The sequence below is a fragment of the Podarcis melisellensis genome (genome assembly GCF_964234715.1).
Source record: "Podarcis melisellensis genome assembly, chromosome: 12".
Taxonomy (NCBI): Eukaryota; Metazoa; Chordata; class Lepidosauria; order Squamata; family Lacertidae; genus Podarcis; species Podarcis melisellensis.
The window spans coordinates 13,262,133-13,285,428 of record NC_138544.1 but is presented as its reverse complement, the minus strand read 5'-3'; the positions used below and the strand labels follow the sequence as shown (position 1 = coordinate 13,285,428).

Sequence of the window (23,296 nt, the reverse complement as noted above, 5' to 3'; positions counted from 1 at the left end):
CAGCTCTCCCTCTCTGCTAAAGCTGGGAGAGCAAGACTCTCCTGGCTTCAGCAAAAGGAACCCGAAGCCTTTGGAGCACAGCGCAAGTTTCCGCTGTGCTCCGGAGGCTACGTGTTGCTTTCGCTGAAGCCTGGAGAGCGAGAGGGGTGAGTGCGCACCAACCCCTCTCGCTCTCCAGGCTTCAGCGAAAGCAACGAATAGTCCCCGCAGCGCGGAGGGAGCGCTCCCTCTGCGCTTTGGAGGCTTCGCGTTGCTATCGCTGAAGCCAAGGAGCCTGCATTCGCTCCACACACATTTCCCCTTCATTTTTGGAGGGGAAAAAGTGCGTCCTATAGAGCGAAAAATACGGTAATTTTTAGCTTCCCAATCCCCACCCTCACCCCAACCTATCCCTTATTTTGCCCAAAGGTGGCAACCTTATTCTTCAGTGCCTCCCGCTTCCAAATGGAAAACACTACAAATAAACCAGTGAGAGAGTGAAAGACCTGGAGAGAGAAGGGATTTAGCTACAGTGGTAGAGCCTTGCCGGCAGAAGGTCCCAGGCTCATTCTCTGGCATCTACAGAACCCTGCCAAAAACCCTGCAGGACCACTGCAAGTCAGTGTAGACCATGGGTAGGCAAATTAAGGCCCAGGGCCTGGATCTGGCCCGATTGCCTTCTAAATCCGGCCCGCCAACTGTCTGGGAATCAGCGTGTTTTTACATGAGTAGAATGTGTCCTTTTATTTAGAATGCATCTCTGGGTTATTTGTGGGGCATAGGAATTTGTTCATTTCCCCCTGAAAAATATAGTCCGGCCCCCCACAAGGTCTGAGGGACAGTGGACCGGCTCCCTGCTGAAAATGTTTCCTGGCCTCTGGTGTAGAAATTACTGAGCTAAATGTAAAAGGTAAAGGACCCCTGGACAGTTAAGTCTAGCCAAAGGTGACTCTGGGGTTGTGGTGCTCATCTCACTTTCAGGCCGAGGGAGCCGGCGTTTGTTCACAGACAGCTTTCCGGGTCATGTGGCCAGCGTGACTAAATGGCTTCTGGCACAATGGATCACCGTGATGGAAACCAGAGCACACGGAAACGCCGTTTACTTTACCACCACAGTGGTACCTATTTATCTATTTGCACTAGTGTGCTTTTGAACTGCTAGGTTGGCAGGAGCTGAGACAGAGCAACGGGAGCTCACTCAGTCGTGGGGATTCAAACCGCCGACCTTTTGATCGGCAAGCCCAAGAGGCTCAGTGGTTTAGACCACAGCGCCATCTGCGTCCCTTTTGAGATAGATATACCAATGGTCTGACTTGGCATAAGGCAGTTCTCAATGTTCTAACTCTGCAAAAGGAGCTCTGTACATTGCTCAAAACAGCTGTTTCCAGCAGGGAGAGGCTCTCCTCCTGTAGGGAAGTGGGCAGCGATCATGGCATCAAAAATAATGTGGTTTAGAACAGCCGTTTTCAGGTATACACACCTGCCTTGTCTTTTGTTTGGACAGTCTGTTTGATGGTGGCAAGGCTGGCCTCCACTTTCCCAGTATAAGATTCTAACTGGCACGATGCTGCTACGTTCACTGTCCAGGCACCTGCAGACTCGTTGGTTATAATAAGATTCAACTCAATCGGCTGCCCTGGCCACAATTCTTTTTCTCCTTCCATTCCAAGTTTCAAGTTAGCCTTGAGGGGTTCGGGGGGAGGTGTCACTTCACAGATTCCCAGATTGTTAGACTGCAGATAGGAGCAAGCTGTCTCCACAGCTTTCCTTTCCTCTGGACTCTCTGCAAAAACAGGAAAGCGGGGAAACAATTGACCCTGGCGTCACTGGAAACATTTTCCGTTGTCAGCTGCATGGCATGGCCAGAGGAAAAATACCCTTTGTTTTTGTTTTGGTCACATATAAAGAGCATGGCAGGCCATGCTCATTCTCTCAGGATGAAGACATGGCGTCTGAATCTCTAGCCAAAATATTTTATGAGTGTGTATAATTTCTGACTAAGGGCACTTCAAACACTACCTGTTAGCCAGGTTCCTGTGAAGTGTAAAGGTAAAGGTAAAGGGACCCCTGACCATTCGGTCCAGTCATGGCCGACTCTGGGGTTGCGGTGCTCATCTCGCTTTATTGGCCGAGGGAGCCGGCGTACAGCTTCTGGGTCATGTGGCCAGCATAACTATGGTTCAGGCGAACCAGAGCAGCGCACGGAAACACCGTTTACCTTCCCGCCGGAGCAGTACCTATTTATCTACTTGCACTTTGACGTGCTTTTGAATTGCTAGGTTGGCAGGAGCAGGGACTGAGCAACGGGAGCTTACCCCGTTGCGGGGATTCGAACCGCCGACCTTCTGATCGGCAAGTCCTAGGCTCTGTGGTTTAACCCACAGCGCCACTGCCCTGCTCATGTGAAGTGTAGAGGATGGCAAACCCAAATTAGTTACCTGACAAGCATGGCTGAAAGATATACGGGTTTCCAAACATGTTTGCCTCATGAATCCATTACATTTTAGGTGTACACTTTGCAAACCTGAAGGTTCTGTTTTGTTTCTTCTACTCGTTTAAGGCAATAAATGCCACCTATTTCTGAGACTGAGGTTGAAGACAGAAGTACTGTTTTTGGAGGACGGGGGCTGGCAGGTGTGGAGGACTCACTAGTCCTGAATGGGGTAACTGTGCCCCTGAAGGACTAGGTGTGCAGCCTGGGAGTCATTCTGGACTCACAGCTGTCCATGGAGGTACAGGTTAATTCTGTGTCCAGTCAGCTGTCTACCAGCTCCATCTGGTACGCCGGCTGAGACCCTACCTGCCTGCAGACTGTCTCACCAGAGTGGTCCATGCTCTGGTTATCTCCCGCTTGGACCACTGCAATGCGCTCTACATGGGGCTACCTTTGAAAGTTACCCGGAAACTACAACTAATCCAGAATGCGGCAGCTAGACTGGTGACTGGGAGCGGCCGCCGAGACCACATTACTCCGTTCCTGAAAGACCTACATTGGCTCCCAGTATGTTTCCGAGCACAATTAAAAGTGTTGGTGCTGACCTTTAAAGCCCTAAACGGCCTCGGTCCAGTATACCTGAAGGAGCATCTCCACCCCCATTGTTCAGCCTGGACACTGAGGTCCAGCTCCGAGGGCCTTCTGGCAGTTCCCTCATTGCGAGAAGTGAGGTTACAGGGAACCAGGCAGAGGGCCTTCTCGGTAGTGGCGCCCTCCCTGTGGAACGCCCTCCCATCAGATGTCAAGGAAATAAACAACTATCTGACTTTTAGAAGACATCTGAAGGCAGCCCTGTATTGGGAAGTTATTGATGTTTGATCATGTTTTTTATATTTTGTTGGAAGCTGCCCACAGTGGCTGGGGAAACCCAGCCGGATTGGCGGGGTATAAATAAATTATTATTATTATTATTATTATTATTATTATTATTACCCAAGAAGCCTCCATCTGAAATTACTAGTCTGTGTGGAAAATAATCATTTCCTCCCCTGACAGAAAATACTTTGTGTTTTGGTCACCTTCAGGAAATTTGTATTGGCCTGTGATGTCTTCACGAGTGTCCTTCCCAACAGCTTTGGTGCTGATACTCTTCCCTATTACTTTGGTTTCTTCACGCAGTTTGGTGTACGTTTCCTTGCCATCCACATTCTTTACGAGCCAAAAGACTCTGTCTGCATTCACTTCAGCAAACACAAACTTGGAGTCATAGGGAAGATAGACTTCTCCCTTTCTGATTGCATTTACTGGAGTAGGGCCACACTGGTAAATCCCTGTAAAAAAAACACACACATACACAACCTACATCAGCTGTTTTACTATTTGTATGTTCACCCAGAATTCAATGGCAGCTAAATAATAGCAATAACTAATCTAAAATTGCAGCTCCTGGTATGCTATGTTTTCAATTAACCTTCACTTTCATTTGCAGGTCTTTGTCGCCTGCAGTTTTGCATGTCTATGAAAATACTTTGATCATGTCAGAAAGTCCATAGAAGTTGTCTGTTCTAAGATTATACCGAGCTGGGTCGAAAAGGTGGATATTAGAATATGTTGTTGGGGACACACACACACACACACACCCCACTGTACCACATTTTAATCATTCACGTGACCAAACAAAACTTCTTGCATGGAATCATATGGTGTATTGGGTTGTGAATTTAATTCTGGCAAATCCCAAATTCTGAGACAAATTGGGTGACTTTGGAGAAATTGAGTGATCCTCCATGTGATGGTCACCTCTAGACTTGATTATTGTAACTTGCTCTATGTGGGGCTGCCCTTGAAGCTGACCCAGAAACGGGGTCCTTGCCATGGGATCACATTCATCCAGTGCTTTACCAACTGCACTGGCTCCTGGTGGACTACAGGGTCAGGTTTAAGGTGCTGGTTTTGACCTTTAAAGCCCTATGTGGCCTAGGACCCTCGTACCTAAGGGACTGCCTCTCCTGGTATGCCCCGTGGAGGACCTTAAAGTCCATAAATAACAACACTTTGGAGGTCCTGAGCCTCAAGGAGGTTAGATTGGTTTCAATTAGAGCCAGGGCCTTTTCAGCACTGGCCCCGACTTGGTGGAACGCTCTGTCACAAGAGACCAGGGCCCTGTGGGATTTGACATCTTTCTGCAGGGCCTGCAAGACAGAGCTGTTCTGCCTGGCCTTTGGCTTAGACTCACTGTGACCCCTTATATGGGATTTGGTATATAAAGTTTCCCTTGGTTTTTTTGCTGGCCCATGTAGGACCAGCATGGATAGCTGGCTCAGGTGAATATCTGATGTTTCCTCCCTTTATGGTCTTGATTTATGGGCTACTACTAAAATGAGGCTGCATTTTAAGCTGTATTTTAAGCCATATTTTAATTAACTGTTTGTTTGTTGTTGTTTTCTACTACGTTTTATTGTAATTTATATTTGATATTAGCCTCCCTGAGCCCGGCCTTGGCTGGGGAGGGCGGGGTATAAATAAAATTATTATTATTATTATTATTCCAAGATGAATCAAATGCGCTTCAAGGCGTCTGCAACTCACTAAATCTGCTAGCTAAACTTCAGGGCCGCCTTGAAACTGCAGCAGTCCAGAGAACTCAAGACTGTTTCTTTAAAATTGTTATGTATGCCCCAGCTCTCCATATAATGAAAACACCAGAAGAGAAGATGAGAAAGAAGGGGGGTTTAGTTTTGGGACTGACAGCTTTAATTTTCCACCCAGTGGCGTAGCGTGGGGGGTGCAGGGGGGGCTGGCCGCACCGGGCGCAACATCTGGGGGGGCGCGCTCGCCGCCTCTGGAGTCGCCGAAGAGCCTCAGACGCAGGCTGTAGCAGAGCCCCATGTCTCACGGCGTCCGGCAGGCAGCGGCTCTCATCGCGGGCGGCGGAGGGCGCGCCAGGCAGCCCCTCCTCACAGCCCCGCCGCCGCAGCTGCTGGGCCATGTTGCATTTTCCTCGCCTCTCTGCCCTCCTCTGGGCAAGCAGCGTTGTTTGGGCGGCAGCGCCAGCGGCAGCTCGCCTCAGATCACCTGACACGGACCCGCCGCCGCCGCCGTGGCTACCTTACCGTAAATACTCCAGCCCAGGCAGCAGCAAGAAGAAGCTGGCAGCGGCGGCAGGTTAGGGGGCGCAAATTACTTGCCTTGCCCCGGGTGCTGACAACCCACGCTACGCCGCTGTTTCCACCAGGAAATATTCATACGTGGTATTTTCAAATAAAAACACTGAACAAATCTCTTTACTTCCAAACTTTAAAGAGTTCCCTTTCTTGCGCATGCACGCCACACATACATCACCTGTCTGCCTGAAATTTGGCAGGCTTCATCTGCACAGAAAACATCCATTTCAGCCAAGTCTTACCTTGGCTCTTTTCCTGAGGGGTGGCATCAATCGCCTGCCAGCCATCAAAGCCCTTTGGTAAGTCCGGCCTTTTCATCCAGACATCGTTCCATACGTGGAAGTTCCTGTATTCAGTCAGGTTTCAGAATTAAAATCAAAAATTATCTTCAGCTATACTTCCATGATCAAACAGATATTAGAATTAGACGGTATAGGAAGGCATAAATAGCAACTGGCCATCGATTTAACAACTCAGTGTAATCTGCAGAGAATGCTAGCTTATGAATTTCTAGGCATCTCAATATATGAAACTAGACCAAGGATGGGGTGGAAAGGATCATATTAAATGAAATAAGGGTTAGGCTCTCAACTTCCTCCTTACAACTATTTTTTCCCTATGTGTGGGAATTTCAGAAAGAGGTAGTAATCTGTAGTGATGATTACCAAATCGAGTCTGTTGTCAGATTCTCCATTTTTCCTCCGTTTTCATTCAAGTAAATGTCAACTTTCAGATTTTCCTCTGTGTCGTGAGCTGAAGCAAAATTGGTCACGCTCCTGGCTGGAATCCCCAGGCTGCGCATAACTGAAATACAGAGAAGGATGTCGGCTCCAGATTCAGTTGGCTCCCTTCAGCCACACTCAACACCCATTAGAGAATTTAATCAGGGGGAATATTCCAAGGGACAAGAATGAGCTCAGTTCCCAGAAGGAGATAGGAGGTTTGGGCTGGAATAGGAGGGCAAATGGTGCCGTGATCTCAATTGTGCAGTTGTACAACAGTTTGAAGACCCACAAAGGTCTTCCTTTCTGCTGTTGGGCACTGGGGAGGGAGTTGGCAAGAGTGGCTTCCCTGCTTGTTTAATGGCTGTTATGTACTGAATTGAATAGGATCCAAACTGCAGCAGTCTGATTGGTCCTAGAACAATAGGATCCAAAAGGCAGCAGTCTGATTGGTCCTAGAACAATAGGATTCAGAATGCAGCAGTCTGATTGGTCTTAGAACAATGCAGCAGTATGATTGGTTGGCAGGAACCACCCAATCATGCTCCAGATAGAAGTGAATCCACAACCTGATTGGCTTACAGTAGAATTCCAGAATTAGCCAATCATGTGCAGCCCATTGTGTAAATAATGTATATAAAGCAGATACTTTGAGGGGACATTCATTCATTCCTCCTCACCACTATGAGCTGAATAAAGAGCATGAAATCACTTTGCGACTCTGAGTATATTTCAGTGGCCCATCTTATTTCATTGTTTGTTGCCCACCAGGTCTGTGGAGCTGGCAGCAGGTGGAGTTGGCAGCAGGAACCACCATGAAGGGAAGGACAGGGAGAGATGTGTGTGTATTTGAGTGAGAAGCAGAGACGCTTGTGTGTCTCTGACCTGCACGTGTGCAGCAAGTGAGTCTGTGTGCAAGAGAGTTAGCAATGCAGCTAGCTTGTATATTTTTCCTGGTACAAGGGAATGATCCCCTTGGACCTCTACAATCAGGACCAGTGAGACATAGCTGACTTCTCACAGAAAGCATGAGATAGTCCTTGGGGTAATGGAACAGTAGTAATGGTACACTACATGCAGTTCCCCTCACAGCAGCCATGTTGTGGCACAACCTGGCAGCCATTTTGTGACTGGCGCCCACAGCACTTCCTCAAAATTTGAAATGTGCCCACTGGGGTCCAAAAGGTGCGTGACCCCTGACCTAGTGCAACACCCCAAGATATTAGTGGGGAGCCTGCAAGCTTGGTTTCAGGGAAACAGCCCCACTCTTATTTCCCAGCTTATTTTATTCTATCCATCAAAAGCAGGCTGCTCGTGAAGATGGAGGATTTGGTTAGTTGAATTCCCTCCAAGATGCATGCCTCACCTGTGGTAAGCACTCCAGAGAAAACCCAGCACTGACCATACAAGACACTTTTTTTGGTTCTGTAATACTGCTGCAAAATGGGGACACTTCCTGTCCAGGCTAGAGGCGGTGTACCACCAGTATATTTCCCTGACCAGCTTGCAAACACCACTCCACGATCATCCTCGGAGTTAACCTAAAAAACAAACGAAGATAGCAGAACCATACAGCAAAACTCCTAAATGGCTTTGTTTACCTGAAGGAGCGTCTCCACCCCCATTGTTCAGCCCAGACACTGAGGTCCAGCTCCGAGGGTCTTCTGGTGGTTCCCTCCCTGCGAGAAGTGAGGTTACAGGGAACCAGGTAGAGGGCCTTCTTGGTGGTGGCACCCGCCTTGTGGAACGCCCTCCCATCAGATGCCAAGGAAATAAACTATCTGACTTTTAGAAGACATCTGAAGTTTTAAACGTTTGATGTTGTGTTTTAATTTGCTGGAAGCCGCGCAGTGGAAGTGATATACAATGAATTGGGGGGGAAATGTTCAAAATAACATTTGTTGAAAAACCTGAAGCTTTTCTACTAGGAATTAGATGTTCTGACATTTCAAAAGACCAGAAAAGACTGTTTATATATGTGACAACAGCTGCAAGGATACTACTAGTCCAAAGATGGAAAAAAGAATGACAAGCCAAACTGCTGGACTATGCTGAAATGGCAAAACTGACTGGGAGACTCAGGAATCAAGAAGATAACGACTTTAAAAAAGAACTGGGAAAATTCATAACTTACTTAGGGGACCACTGTAGACAAATAAAAACATTAGCTGGACTTTAAAAATGACTTGCAAAGAAACGAAAGACATGGATAATTTAGAGAGATGAAAACTGTGGAGAACGTCATGATATTTAGCTTTTAAAAAATTATTTTAAGGACCCATGCAGGGGGATGGGGGAAGTCACGAGATTCAGAGAATCTCATATATGGATATGTTAAGAGTTTTTTTTTTCTTTTTATTATTTTAAATTTGTTCTTGTGAAAACCAGTAACAAATCTTTCCAATAAAGAAAAAAAGAGGGGGGAAGCAAGCCGTGCAGAGTGGCTGGGGCAAACCACTCAGATGGGCGACATATACATTTATTATTATTAATTAATTAAATTTCTACCACTGAGCTATGGCTCTGGAAGGCCACACACTCCCTATCGCTGTATTATGCTATGGCCATGACAGGTGAACAGGTGTACTGGGTAAGATTTCTTCTCCTAACCCCAAAAAATCCAATATTGAGTTAAAAGATACATTTCAGGACTTACCAATGCTGACATGGCCCTGGAGATGATCACAGGATCTTTCTTCGCCTTTGGTTTGAGCTGGCTTTTGTCTAGAAGGTACATGCAACAGTCCAAAACATCTTCCTCAAACTGTTTTGAGACAGAAAGCAAAGTCTGACATTTAAGCTGCGCACCGCAGGAAAAACAAACTAACAAACACCCGTTCCTTCAATTAACACAGCATAAAACTGCTGGTGATATATCAATACGTCATATGCAAACTTCAAATGAATTCAATGCTTGCGAAATGTGCGGTGTTGACACGCAGAAGGAAAAATGGGACTGTCTCTTAAATCATTGCCGAACGATATTTAATCGGTGGCCTTGGCAGAGAACAGCAGTGTCTGGAGAAATGATATATAACGAGTTGAAAAAGATGTTTAAATATACATTTGTAAAGAAACCAGAAGCTTTCCTGTTAGGAATTACAGGAAGAGAAATTAATAGAAGTGATTACAAACTTTTCCAATATGCAGTGACTGCGGCAAGAATTTTAATGGCCCAAAAGTGGAAACAAGAGGAATTACCGACAGTGGAAGAGTGGAGAATGAAACTTATGGACTTTGCAGAACTAGATAAAATGACTGGGAAAATTAGATACCAGAAAGATCACAAGTTCACTGAGGACTGGAGAAAGTTTACGATTTATCTGGAAAATATCTGTGATGAACAGACAACGCTAGTCGGTTTTAAAGAGGCTTTGTGATGGGAAAGGGTATTGTAAAAGAAAACGAGAAGAAAGGATATTATTAACCGGCAATATATTATAAAGGAAATGCGTAATAAATATAAAATATGAGGATTGTGGGAGGGGCTGGTGGAAGTCAAAAATCTGTAATTTGGCAAATATGGTAATGTTTGAATAATTTGTAAAAGAGAAATTTGCAAAAAATTTAATAAAAAAAAACTGCTGCTGAGATGTCAATACGTCATATGCAAACTTCAAATGAATTCAACGCTTGCGAAATGTGCGGTGTTGACACGCAGAAGGAAAAATGGGACTGTCTCTTAAATCATTGCCGAACAATATTTAATCGGCGGCCTTGGCAGAGAACAGCAGTGTCTGGAGACAGACAGGTCATGCCTCCACAGCAGTGACCACAGGTGAAATGACTGCTGGGAGGAGTACAGAGAGAAGAAATGCCATGTTGCATCTGTAGCTATTAAACCATTGCTTTCATTTGCCCCAGCTGCAACGAAACATGTCTCTCCCGTATCGGTCTCTATAGCCACACCAGGTGCTATAACTCTCCAATGGTTTGACTTCACCCCCAAAGGTAGGTTGCCATTGGGGGCCGAGGGCTCTTCTTGGATTTTTTAAGCATTAAAAAATAATAATTGGCCGGGCATTTTGCAGATTGACCGAAAATCTGCCCGGACACCATTTTGCAGACAGATTCCCGGGAAAACCCAGACATACGGCAGCCCTACACAAAGGTGTACTCCACCATTGTCTCTTAAGGCAGATGGATGCCAACAGATGCCTACATAAAGCATTTGAGACACACAACATCTATGAATGTAGAAAGGGGTCTTCTTTTTTTCCATGTACAAAATCTAGCAGTGCATCACACACATTCTGTCTCTAAAGGCTTTTGAGACGCCTGCTGAGAATTGTTGGGTGTATGTCAATATGCTACTGCCCTCTGCTGGTAGGAATACAATCTCTTTAAATGCAAATTTTCAGAGTTGCAAAGTTGCAAAGGGACCCTAAGGGTCATCTAGTCCAGCCCCCTGCAATTCAGTAATCTCAACATGCGGTCCCCCATCCAACTGACATGGTATTGTGTAGATGTGGTACAAAAGCAGACACTGGTGTGTGTCAGAGGCCAAAGCCTATTGTTTACCCTCAACACATCCTCTATTGTCCCCATTGGCAGGGCATAATACATAATAATAATAATAATAATAATAATAATAATAATAATAATACAGTGCTACCTCAGGTTACAGATGCTTCAGGTTACAGACTCCGCTAACCCAGAAATAGTACCTCAGGTTAAGAACTTTACCTCAGAATGAGAAAAGAAATCGCACGGCAGTGGCAGTGGGAGGCCCCATTAGCTAAAGTGGTACCTCAGGTTAAGAACAGTTTCACGTTAAGAACGGACCTCCAGAATGAATTAAGTTCTTAACCCGAGGTAAGTGTAAATAATAATAATAATAATAATAATAATAATAATAATAATAATAATAATAATAGTTGCTGTTCTATCAACAATGCCGAGGCGTAATTTCTCTGGGCTGCGTACAAAATTGTAAGCTGCTCAGGGGGTCAGGGGATGCTGATCAAATGTTGGGAGGAAAAACAGAAAACGGGTTGGTGTGGTTGGAATGAAATATCCCGAAAAGAGGCATGGCTCCTCAGTGTCTGCAACACTGAGCAAGAGCACTCCAAAATGCTGTTTTGTTGCTGCAGGCTTCTCTAATAGAGGACTTAGGTTTTTGAGTGCCTGGAAGTAACTTGGGGCTATCCTAAAAACAGGGGCGTCGTGACACCTGGGCGTCGTGACACCCAGGGCAGGGTGTCGCTACATAGGGCGCATGTGCGGCATTGCTACGTACGACGCATGCAGCATACGTAACGACGCGGGACATGCGCTGCACATAGCAGTTTGCCAGCGCTGCCGCTCCAGCGCCGTATGGACAGTGCCGGAATCCCTCCGTCGCCGCTACAGCCGCGAACGGAGGTTCCTCTACATGCAGCTGTAGTGGCAACAGAGGGATCCCACCGCTGTTCGTACGGCGCTCGAGCGGCGCCGGCAGCAAACCGCTATGTACAGCGCATGTGCAGCGTTATTATGGCGCACGCGTGCAACGCCGTACATGCGCTGTACATAGCGGTTTGTCACTGGCACCAGGATCCTCTGCTCGTGACTGTTGTAATTTAGATATTATATATTATGTGAGGAATCATTGGGCAACTTGTTAAGTTGTGGATGAACATATCAGACGACACAGCGATTCTTCAAACAGCTCTTGTTTATTCATAGGCCAGAACAGAACAGAACTGAAGGGTCCAGCCAGCCTGCTTATATAGACCTCCACTACAACGCAACTGCAACACTTTCTGTAACTATCCAATCACTGAACATCACTTTCAATCCCTTATTTGCATATGTGGACCTGAGTGAAAACCATCTACAGTATCCCCCTGCTGGCCCAGCGTGAGAACTTCAGTACATAACACAACTGATCATTTTAGTGCAACAAGTGAAGATGTCCTTTCCCCGCCTCCCCATGCCCCCGCTCCTGAAATTCCTCTCCTCCCATCTCAAAAAACAAACAACCCCAAGCCTAAACCGGATTCCAAGGCTGCTGTTTGTGGTTGCTGGAACCTCACACAGAAATTGCAACCTGCTTCCATCCAGACAGAAAGGGAAACATGCGAGTCTTTACCTGCCCAAAATTCCATGGTCTTCCACGTATCATTTTTGTTGATCCAACGTAGAGATAGCCGGTGTCGTTGAGCACGTACTCGGCTCTTTCAGCATCACCAGGCATGAAGACAGAATCCGCTAAAGAAAATATGTGTGTGTGTTTTAAAAAAATTTCAGGAAGTCTAACTGGGGAGAAACTGGGCAAACGACATACTTGCGGCTTTCAGACAGTAAGAAACGGATGGGTAGACAGATAAGAACACTGACGGGCTCAAAACTATCAATTTGTGTTCTGGCTTTCCAGTCCCACCTATGGATCCCACCCACATTAACAAAATGGCCCGCTATATATATTTCTTTTTCTCATTATAAAGTATGTTCAGTGCTTTTTGGGGGGGATACTCAACAGTATGAAGTACCAACATGTTTTTCTAGAAGAAAAGCATTGAATAACAAAGATAAAGGACCCCTGGACAGTTAAGTCCAGGCAAAGGCGACTCTGGGGTTGCGGCTCTCATCTCACTTTCAGGCCAAGGGAGCCGGCGTTTGTCCACAGACAGCTTTCCGGGTCATGTGGCCAGCATGACTAAACTGCTTCTGGAACAACGGGACACCGTGACGGAAACCAGAGTGCACGGAAATGCCATTTACTTTCCCGTCGCAGCGGTACCTATTCATCTACTTGCACTGGCATGCTTTTGAACTGCTAGGTTGGCAGGAGCTGGGACAGAGCAACGGGAGCTCACCTCGTCGTGTGGATCTGAACCTTCAGATTAGCAAGCCCAAGAGGCTCAGTGAATAAACCTCTTCTTGACTCTTTTTTCTTTACTTTCCCCTCTTTTTTTGCCCTTAACAAACCTGGTTTTATTTTTAACTTTTAGGAGTCCTCTTTCTCGGACTGATGAAGACATACATGTAGAGATGACAGGGGGAATGATGAGGGGCTCGTTGTGGGAGACAGAGAAAAAGGGATCTCCCAGGTATGGGAGGCTGGGGGAAGAAACAGAAATTCCCAGGTGAAAGCTGGGAAAGGTCTACTTTTCTGTATATGGATAAATTATATTGTGATAGAAAGTTAGTTAGTTAGTTAGTTACAGTCATACCTTGGGTTACAGATGCTTCAGGTTTTTTTGGGTTGCGGACAACCGAAACCCGGAAGTACCGGAACGGGTTACTTAAGGGTTTTGGTGGTCATGCATGCACAGAGGACCAAATCGCGCTTTGCGCATGCACAGATGTGCCGAATCGCAACCCGCGTGTGAGCACACCTGCTGCTGTGGGTTGCGGACACTGCAGGTTGCGGACATGCATCCCGCATGGATCACTTTTGAAACCTGAGCATCCACTGTACTTCCTTCCTTCCTTCCTTCCTTCCTTCCTTCCTTCCTTCCTTCCTTCCTTCCTTCCTTCCTTCCTCTCTCTCTCTCTCTCTCTCTCTCTCTCTCTCTCTTATCCCTTGGCTCTTTATTTTTTGGTTTTTTATCTTTCTTTCTCTTGTTTTGGCTTTTCTGTATCTTTCCCCCTTTTTAAAGATTTGTTCGGCTTTTATTGCACCTCACGTTGAAAACTTTCAATAAAAATATTTACCAAAAAAGAAAAGGAAAAAAGAATCTGCCCCTGCTGGATTCACTCCATCCATGGCTCAGGGAGAGGCTGCCTAACTCACTCCTGTGTGCACACAAGGGACATTGCTTTTCTCCAGAAACAGCTCCCATCTGGGTAGGGGCTGAGCCTTAGTTTGACCAGAGCTTTTTTTCCTCAGCCGGAACTCTCTGGAACTCAGTTCCGGCCCCTCTCAGGTGGGCGCCATTGCCATTATAACAAGGGAGGCGTTCATGGTGAATTCTGGCACCCCTTTTTCTAGAAAAACAGCACTGAGTTTGAGAGTGGATGAATGGGAGCATGCACACCAGAAAGGGGAAAATATTGTTGCTTTTCAGAACTACTTCTGCCAACTGTTGTGCATGCTGAAAGCATGACCCTTTTGTGGTGGTTTAACCTGAGGTACATTTGGCTGCAAAGCAGACAGCCAATAAAACAGATCGCATCCCCAGTAGCAACTATGCCATTTATACCCGCCCCCTACTACTGACTCTGTTCATTCACAAGCACAATATTTCTCAAACAAATTATTGGAACAGAGCGGTTGTTATCCACTCATCCCAAGAGAACGCCAAATAAAACTCTTGTCAAAGCAAACGAATGCTGGGAACTGTAGTTTCTTAATGGTTCTAGGAATGGTGGCTCTATGAGGGGGAAACTACAACTCCCAAGATTCCATGAGAGACATTATGTGTTTTAAATGTCCCACAGGCAAGGTTTTATGGGCAATTTTTCAGTGTGTTGAAATGTACCCCTGCTTACGTTTAAACAGGGTTGCAATAATTACACTGTGAGCAGCAACAGAAGGAAGTTTCATAACCTGATGACCTCATTAAAAAATATCATACACCTCAAAGAATCACTGCAGAACCAGCTTTCATTGCATTTATGAGGAAAAGAGCTAAACAAGAGACACATTTTTTAAAGTTAACCTTATATTATAGCAATATGAATGAAATCTCATTAGGTCACATGAATTACCTTCGCACCAGGGATTGAACAAAACGTAGACACATTTTTTATCAGGCGTATAAACGCTAGGTCCTGTGATCACATTAAGAAGGTATTTTCCAATAATTGCATCTGCTGGACTGGTTACAGCTATGCGGCACTAAGAAAAACACAAGAACATCATAGGGCTATAAAAGTGTACAGGATAATTAGGTCTCCCCATTATTCCATTTAAATGTGAACACACCCTAGTCCATATGGTCTAGTGTCTTAGTTATTAAACAATCAGCTTCCAGAAAATACGGAACAAGCAAAACTAACATTAAACACATCTGCCCAATTTATTTATGTCATAAAAATCACACACCAATTGATTGTAAAACAAAAAACAAAAACACCTCAAAGCGGTTTACAAAAATATTCTGGTTTAAAGAAAGAAGAAACTCTTCTACTGAACCTCTTCTACTGGAAATGCAAATAATGGAAGTTGGAAAGTGGGAAGGCAGAATTCTGCATCACTTACTTGGCAATGCACCCCAAAACAGGTGGTTTTGTGGGACGGATTTTTTTTTGTGGGACAGAGGAAATGCACTTGGATGTTTTGTACAAACATCTACACCAGGGGTCAGCAACCTTTTTCAGCCGTGGGCTGGTCCACCATCCCTCAGCCGGACTATATTTTTTGGGGGGGAAGTGAACAAATTCCTATGGCCCATGAATAACCCAGAGATGCATTTTAAATAAAAGCACACATTCTACTCATGTAAAAACACCTTCCTCCTTCTCAGCCAGCCCCAAGGACAGGATGCATGCAGGCCATAGGGGGTAAGGAGGTGCCACTGGTGCCCCAGCCCTGAAGGCCCAGCCTGCGTGCCACACCTGGTTGTGCCCTCTGCGTCCTTTACAAAATCTGTGCCCAGGGCCACGCCCCCCTGGCCCTTCCTATGCTCTTCCCCTGATTAAAACATGGATGGTGACACCAGCATTAGGACTGTAGAAGAGCTTGGTATTTTGTGGAACTTATCCAAGGTACCGGAATGCAGCCTAAAAGGTAAAGGTAAAGGGACCCCTGGCCATTAGGTCCAGTCGTGGCCGACTCTGGGGTTGCGGCGCTCATCTTGCTTTATTGGCCGAGGGAGCCGGCGTACAGCTTCCGGGTCATGTGGCCAACATGACTAAGCCGCTTCTGGAAAACCAGAGCAGTGCACAGAAACACCGTTTTACCTTCCTGCTGGAGCGGTACCTATTTATCTACTTGCACTTAGATGTGCTTTCAAACTGCTAGGTTGGCAGGAGCTGGGACCAAGCAACAGGAGCTCACCCCGTCGCGGGGATTCGAACCGCCGACCTTCTGATCGGCAAGTCCTAGGCTCTGTGGTTTAACCCACAGCACCACCTGCATCCCTGGGTACTCATGTGGTAAATTACAGAAGGGACATCTCTCAGAAGTCCTACCACACATAGAAACAGGGCTCCCCCCCCCCAAGTTGGAACACAACTCAACTCAGTTGCCTGGGTCTTTTGAGCACCTCTATATCACATTCTGGATATCATGAAGGGTATCACAAATAAAATACCGTAGTGAAAAGTCTTGACCTGAAATGACATCCACCCTGAAGAGCAATTTAAACCACCTTCTGTGTGGTAGCCATAAAATGTAAATGGCCATTTCAGTCTAGGCTATCCCAAACATATGTACCTCCTTCCCATTTGTTTGACAAATCTTGGCATTCCAGGACTGATCTGTCTTTCCTGATCTTGCATTCATGGATAGAAGAGTCCCATTGGATTGCATTGGTTTTTCACCTGGAAGGACACAAATTCAAAAAGAACAACATCAATAAATTCCCCCCAAAAGTGTCAGCAGCGAATATGACAATAGCCTTTGTTTTCTTTTTTTTAATAAATATTTTTTATTATTTTCCAATACAAAACAAAAATAAATACAGTTGTACCAAATTTTCACAAATTTGTTGCTTTTTTTGGACTTCCTTCAGGTTCTCTGAGAATCATCCATGTTTACTTCTCAGTTTACGCATTTCTCTGTATATATTGCCATTCAGCTTCCCTCCCACTCCTATTTGTGTTTTTAACAATATGTCTCTGTTTTCACAGTGCTTCTTGAAACCCCACCAGTGTTGTTTGCACATCACATGTTCTTTTCAGATATTCAACAAATTTCCCCCAGTCCTCGATGAACTTTTGGTCTTGAAGATATCTAATTTTTCCGGTTAATCTGTCCAGCTCTGCGTAGTCCATCAGCTTCATTCTCCATTCTTCTATTGTCGGTAACTCCTCTTGTTTCCATTTCTGTGCCAGTAGAATTCTTGCTGCTGTGGCTGCACATTGAAAGAGTTTACAGTCTTTTCTTCTAATTTCATTCCCCATAATTCCTAAAAGAAAGGTCTCTGGTTTCTTTGTAAATGTATATTTTAACATCTTTTTCATTTCATTATAAATCAGCTCCCAGAAACCCCTCACTTTTTTACATAGCCTTTGTTTTCAGGCCCCATCTCTGAAGCATTTTCTACTGCGCAGAGAAGGATGCAAAATAATTTTGCTAAGTGGCTCGCGTGTTTCCTCGAATACAACAGTCTCAGGAGGTAAGCAGTACATTGTATTCACAATCTCTTTACCACACAATTTGGCATCTGATGTAGAATCACAAAACCCTCGATTAAACAAAGCGTTCCTGTTTCTAATCCTTAGAAAATATGAAAGCTTAGCAGAGTGTCTTGTTCTTTCTGTACTCAAGGAGTAGCGTGGCTTCAAAGATTATGATGTTGTTACATTGCTAAAGGCAAGCAAATCTCAATGTGATCAGTGCCTGGAAGAGATTTAGTTGAGATTCCCACATTGGACTAGAAGACCCTTGGGATCCCTTCCAGCTCTGAAGGCAGTCTACCTGGAAGGTCCCAGAGACTACCTGGGATATCAGTGGAATAATAAACAACAACATGGATCTACAGCTCTGGTTCCTCTCTCGAGTTCCATTTCTCTTCTCAACACATATAAAAAATATCCGCATTGGAAGCCATTCAGAAAACTAAACAAAAACTTTCACATTTTATTGAACTTGCCCACTGTATCTGCCGGACCCTGATAGCAGTTTTGTGGCATCTCTGAAGGACAAATGTCTGAATTACTCTGCCTAGACAACCTGGGACGAATCGAGTCATGTTTTGCTCGCTTACCAATGCTGAGCTGCAGTGTGACCTTGTCACTGTTGTTCAGCTCCCTGCTTAAAGTCAGCTTCAGCTCAAAAGGCTGCCCACGTCTCACAATCAGGCTGCCGTTGTTGTAGTCGCCAGTATGATGGAGGCGGGTATTCTGCTCTCGGAGGAAATCGATTCCAGTAACCTTCAGCGGATCCCCTGGAAAGGATGGCGAAGAAGGCAATTGTTATGTACTGAAGTTCTCACCCTGGGCCAGCAGGGGAATACTGTAGATAGTTATGCAAATAAGGGATCGAAAGTGACGTTCAGTGATTGGATAGTTTTAGAAAGTTGTTACAGTTACGTTGTACTGGAGCTCTATATAAGCAGGCTGACTGAACCCTTCAGTTCAGTTCTGTCCTGGCCTGTGAATAAACAAGAGCTGTTTGAAGAATCGCTGTGTCATCTAACATGTTCACCCACAACTTAACAATAATAATAATAACAACTTATTTATACCCCGCCCATCTGGCTGGGTCTCCCCAGCCACTCTGGGCAGCTTCCAACAAAATATTAGAAATACAATAAAACACCAGACATTAAAAATTCCCTGTGCAGGGTGCCTTCAGATGTCTTCTAAAAGTTGGATAGTTTTTTATCTCCTTGACATCTGATGGGAGGGCGTTCCACAGGGCGGGTGCCACTACTGAGAAGGCCCTCTGCCTGCTTCCCTGTAACCTCACTTCTCACAGTGAGGGTACCGCCAGAAGGCCCTCAGAGGTGGACCTCAGCCTGAACGATGGGTGGAGACGCTCCTTCTGGTATATTGGGCCGAGGCCATTTAGGGCAATGGTTTTCATGTTTGCCTGCGTATTAGAGGAGGCTGGTGTCTCATTCAGCTTGGTGATTTCTGAAGTTTAAAGGCAATGTTAACACTACAACATGCATAAGGTAAAAGGTAAAGGCCCCCTGGATGGTTAAGTCCAGTCAAAGGCGACTACGGGGTGTGGTGCTCATCTCGCTTTGAGGCCAAGGGAGCCAGCATTTGTCCACAGACAGCTTTCCGGGTCATGTGGCCAGCATGACTAAACTGCTTCTGACGGAAACCAGAGCGCACAGAAACACCATTTACCTTCCTGCCGCAGTGGTACCAATTTATCTACTTGCACTGGTATGCTTTCGAACTGCTAGATTGGCAGGAGCTGGAACAGAGCAACGAGAGCTCACCCCGTCGCGGGGATTCAAACCGCCGACCTTCTGATCGGCAAGTCCTAGGCTCTGTGGTTTAACCCATGCCAGTCTGCTTATGAGAAGGCAAATATTTTTACTACCCTGCTAGCAGCCTGTGTTTCTGTGCTGGACGCAGAGAAAGGGGCTTTCCCCCCCCCCCACTGCATAGAAACAGAGACTACTATCAGTGCCTTAGTACTGATATTACAAAACTGTGCAAGAAACATTACGCAGGTTTGTAGTTTTTGATACCACCTTTACTTAATATCAAAGGAGAGATAGAAATGATCCCATGCCATCTTTGTGCTTACACCTAACAGGCAATGTCATTTTAGATCTGCCCAAACTTGCATTCTGATTCCCCAGGAGCTGGTTGCAGAACTGGCCACGGAAAGTCAATACAAAAGCACCATGGCCTTATTTCTCATTTCTGGATGAGCAATTTCCTGCTTCTTAGAGCTGTACCTGTCCGGGGCACTTAAGACATGTACACACACACACACACACAGACAGAGAGAGAGGGGGGGGGAGGAAGTGGGGACAGCAAACGCTTTCTTTTTAAAACTATTGTTGCATTGATGTGATGACAGATGTGCAAACTATTGTGTGTCTCCCTGCCGTACAGTTACTAAAAGGCACAGGCACACCTTTGCAGGCAAATGTTGACCATTCTAACTTTGAAAGGCTACCTCATCCCTCCCATTAATAAATCTCTCAATCTGACCTTGAGTTGACTGTGAGCTAGACACTTTATTTTTTTACAGTGGGGTTTGAAAAAGTGGATTAGTCAGGGTGAAATATATGGTGGAAATGTAAGGAAAAAGAAGGCACCTTCCATCATATGTGGTGGACATGTAAGGTAGTAAAAGAATTTTGGGAAATGATATATAATTAATCGGGGGAAATGTTTAAAGTAACTTTTTCTACCAAACCCAAAGTGTTTCTTTTAGGAATTCTAGGTGCTGAAATCCCAATGGAGCAGAAAATACTATTTATGTATGCAACCAAAGCTGCACAGATGTTATTGGCCCAGGGATGAAAAGAGGACAAAGTCCTGGCCGGAGAAGAATGGCGGATTAAATTGATGGATTATGCCGACATGGCAAAAATGATCCGGAAGAATCAGAAATCAGGAAGACCAAAATTTTAATAAGGAATGGGGGAAAATTATAATTGAGTCAAAATGAGAGTTCCCCTAAACATTTTTTTAGAAAAAAGCACTGCATTAAATTACCAATAAAACCAGATGTGAGAAACAAGTTAACCATTCCCCCCAAATATAAATAAAATTAGCAGTTTTCAAAAATATGTGCTGTAAAACAGATTTACCTATTAAAACATCTCTCAAAGTTACATTTCTAGGCAGTATTTATTACATGCTTGGATAGAATCTTACGTTCTACTTTAACATAGTGGATCAATGGACAGAAAATATGATTTGCTTGTGTCACTCAATGGAAGACAGAATATAAATCTTTCATTCCGCTTACGATGGCATTTATTAACACTAGCAGAAAGTTTAAGCATGCTTTCTATTTTTATGGGCAGAGGCTGACTCGTAGTCTTTAGCAGCAGAAACCAACAGGAGTAGGTTTTAGCAATGCAATGCAATGCATGAATGAATGGATCTTTATTTGCATCAGCCACCAGCCATAGCAATAAAGCAAACAAAATGCGGTATACAGAACATAAAGGGAAAAAGTCAATTATATAAAATACCGTATTTTTTGTCCCATAGGACGCACCTAGTTTTTTTTGGGGGGGGGAAATAAAGGAAATTCTCCCCCCTTTATTTCCCCCTCCCCCAAAACCAGGTTGGGGAAACCGAACCAGGTCGAGGAACAGCGGGATGGCAGCGCTGCGCCTCCCTGCTGTCCCCCGAGCTTGTAGGGCTGGCTGATGTCTGCCCGGCATGCGGGGCGCTCTGCTTCAGGGCGCCCTGCGCGCCAGGCGGCAGGCTGCTATCCGCAGCGAAGGGAGCCCTGTGGGGGACTCCTGCAGGGCTCCCCACGCTGCGGATATCTGGCCGGCGAGAGGGGCGCTCTGCTTCAGGGCGCCCTTCGCGCCGGGCAGCAGGCTGCTATCCGCAGCGTGGGGAGCCCAGCGGGGAACTCCTGCAGGGCTCCCCACGCTGCGGATGTCTGCCCGGCGTGAGGAGTTCCTGCAGGGCTGCCAAGGCTGCGGATGTCTTCCTGAAGCCTGGAGAGCGAGAGGGGTCGGTGCACACCGACCCCTCTCGCTCTCCAAGCTTCAGCGAAAGCCTGCATTCGCCCCATAGGACGCACCCAGATTTCCCCTTCATTTTTGGAGGGGAAAAAGTGCGTCCTATAGGGCGAAAAATACGGTACATTTTGGGGGGTTGGCTCAATAGTCAAATAATGGATCTTATTCTAATTGCCCCGGCTAAAAGCCTTGCAACCTTTGCTGTCACCCTGATCTGCCAAGAGAAAGGACATTGTACCAGCGGTTGGGGAACCTGGAATGGACAATAATAGTGGGGTGATAACTTCACTCCTCAAATCTTTATAAAGAGTGCAAGCCAGAAGGACATGCACCACCGATTTGGTAATGCCATCTCCACAGGGACATAATCATTTTTCCAGTGGAATTTTTTGGGAATCGTCCCTCAAGTACAGCCGAAGGCCGTATATTCAATCTTGCAAGAGTAAAGGCACATCTATATTTCAGAATTAAGTTGTGCAGATAGGGTACCAGAGAGTCAAGATGACTAGGTGGAAAATAGTCATACCACGGGCAAAATCCCCTTATTGTGGGCAGATTGTTTTGTCACTCGATATCATATAGGCGCTGTCTAATTAAATTGCTTCCTTTACTAAAACCCAGTGTGAGTTGCTGTTGGTAGACAATTTTAGTCCAGGCGCTCTTAGCAATGCAATGTTCTTGGCCATTTGAAAGAAGATGGGTGGGCCCACACATCTCAGCAAATGAGCACAGGTAGCCCTAGCCTATTTCACGGATAGGCAAAAGACACCTGCCAGATAAGAGTTAGACTACAACTTCCACCAGCTCCATCTGGTACGCCGGCTGAGACCTTACCTACGCAAGGACTGTCTCGCCAGAGTGGTGCATGCTCTAGTTATCTCTCGCTTGGACTACTGCAATGCACTCTACATGGGGCTACCTTTGAAGGTGACCTGGAAACTACAACTAATCCAGAATGCGGCAGCTAGACTGGTGACTGGGAGCGGCCGCCGAGACCATATAACACCGGTCTTGAAAGACCTACACTGGCTCCCAGTATGTTTCTGAGCACAATTCAAAGTGTTGGTGCTGACCTTAAAGCCCAGTATACCTGAAGAAGTGTCTCCACCTGCATCGTTCTGCCCGGACACTGAGGTCCAGCTCCAAGGGCCTCCTAGTGGATCCCTCAGTGTCCGGGCAAGAAGTGAGGTTGCAGGGAACCAGGCAGAGGGCCTTCTCAGTAGTGGCGCCCGTCCTGTGGAACGCCCTCCCACCAGATGTCAAAGAGAAAAACAACTACCAGACTTTTAGAAGACATCTGAAGGCAGCCCTGTTTAGGGAAGCTTTTAATGTTTAATAGGTTATTGTATTTTAATATTCTGTTGGAAGCCGCACAGAGTGGCTGGGGAAACCCAGCCAGATGGGCGGAGTATAAATAATAAATTATTAGTATTATTATTATTATTCCACCAGCCACAACCAACAAGGCCAATTGTCAGGGATGATGGGAGTTGTAGTCCAACATCTGTAAAGACCCACTTTGGCTCCTGTTCTGAAAGAGCTCATCCTCTGCCATTTTCTACTGAGAATCCTCCTCTCTTCTTCACTATGTTGGACAAAAAATTGACCCAGAACACCCCAGATTTCGGTTGACTCTGCTGGAAGAGATACTACTTCCACTTATGCCAGCATAGAAAGTGTGGCAAAGATCGGGCTGCCAATTTGGTGCCCCCTCTTTACATATAGAAGGAAGTTGATTAGCTTATATCTGATATCACCTTTATACCGTACTGGCCCAAATAT

General features: G+C 45.6%; 1 protein-coding gene and 1 long non-coding RNA gene across 3 annotated transcripts in view; one reads left to right on the top strand and one right to left on the bottom strand.

The window, feature by feature from the left end:
- Nucleotides 1-23,296, bottom strand: part of TGM4 (transglutaminase 4) — a 33,932-nt gene that overhangs the window by 7,006 nt on the left and 3,630 nt on the right. For both annotated transcript variants that reach the window (XM_081882968.1, XM_081882969.1), the window contains 10 exons: nucleotides 18,101-18,280; nucleotides 16,606-16,712; nucleotides 14,937-15,066; nucleotides 12,373-12,491; nucleotides 8,956-9,063; nucleotides 7,666-7,840; nucleotides 6,243-6,381; nucleotides 5,820-5,923; nucleotides 3,493-3,744; nucleotides 1,460-1,762 (listed from right to left, as the gene is read on the bottom strand). In XM_081882968.1, coding sequence (XP_081739094.1) covers nucleotides 1,460-1,762; nucleotides 3,493-3,744; nucleotides 5,820-5,923; nucleotides 6,243-6,381; nucleotides 7,666-7,840; nucleotides 8,956-9,063; nucleotides 12,373-12,491; nucleotides 14,937-15,066; nucleotides 16,606-16,712; nucleotides 18,101-18,280 — 1,617 coding nt within the window. The remainder of the gene's footprint in view (nucleotides 1-1,459; nucleotides 1,763-3,492; nucleotides 3,745-5,819; nucleotides 5,924-6,242; nucleotides 6,382-7,665; nucleotides 7,841-8,955; nucleotides 9,064-12,372; nucleotides 12,492-14,936; nucleotides 15,067-16,605; nucleotides 16,713-18,100; nucleotides 18,281-23,296) is intronic.
- The window catches only part of LOC309353651, a 27,328-nt gene continuing 5,800 nt past the window's right edge, over nucleotides 1,769-23,296 (top strand). Inside the window, exons 1-2 of the long non-coding RNA XR_014161975.1 lie at nucleotides 1,769-2,028; nucleotides 2,395-2,570. This is a non-coding gene — a long non-coding RNA (uncharacterized lncRNA). The remainder of the gene's footprint in view (nucleotides 2,029-2,394; nucleotides 2,571-23,296) is intronic.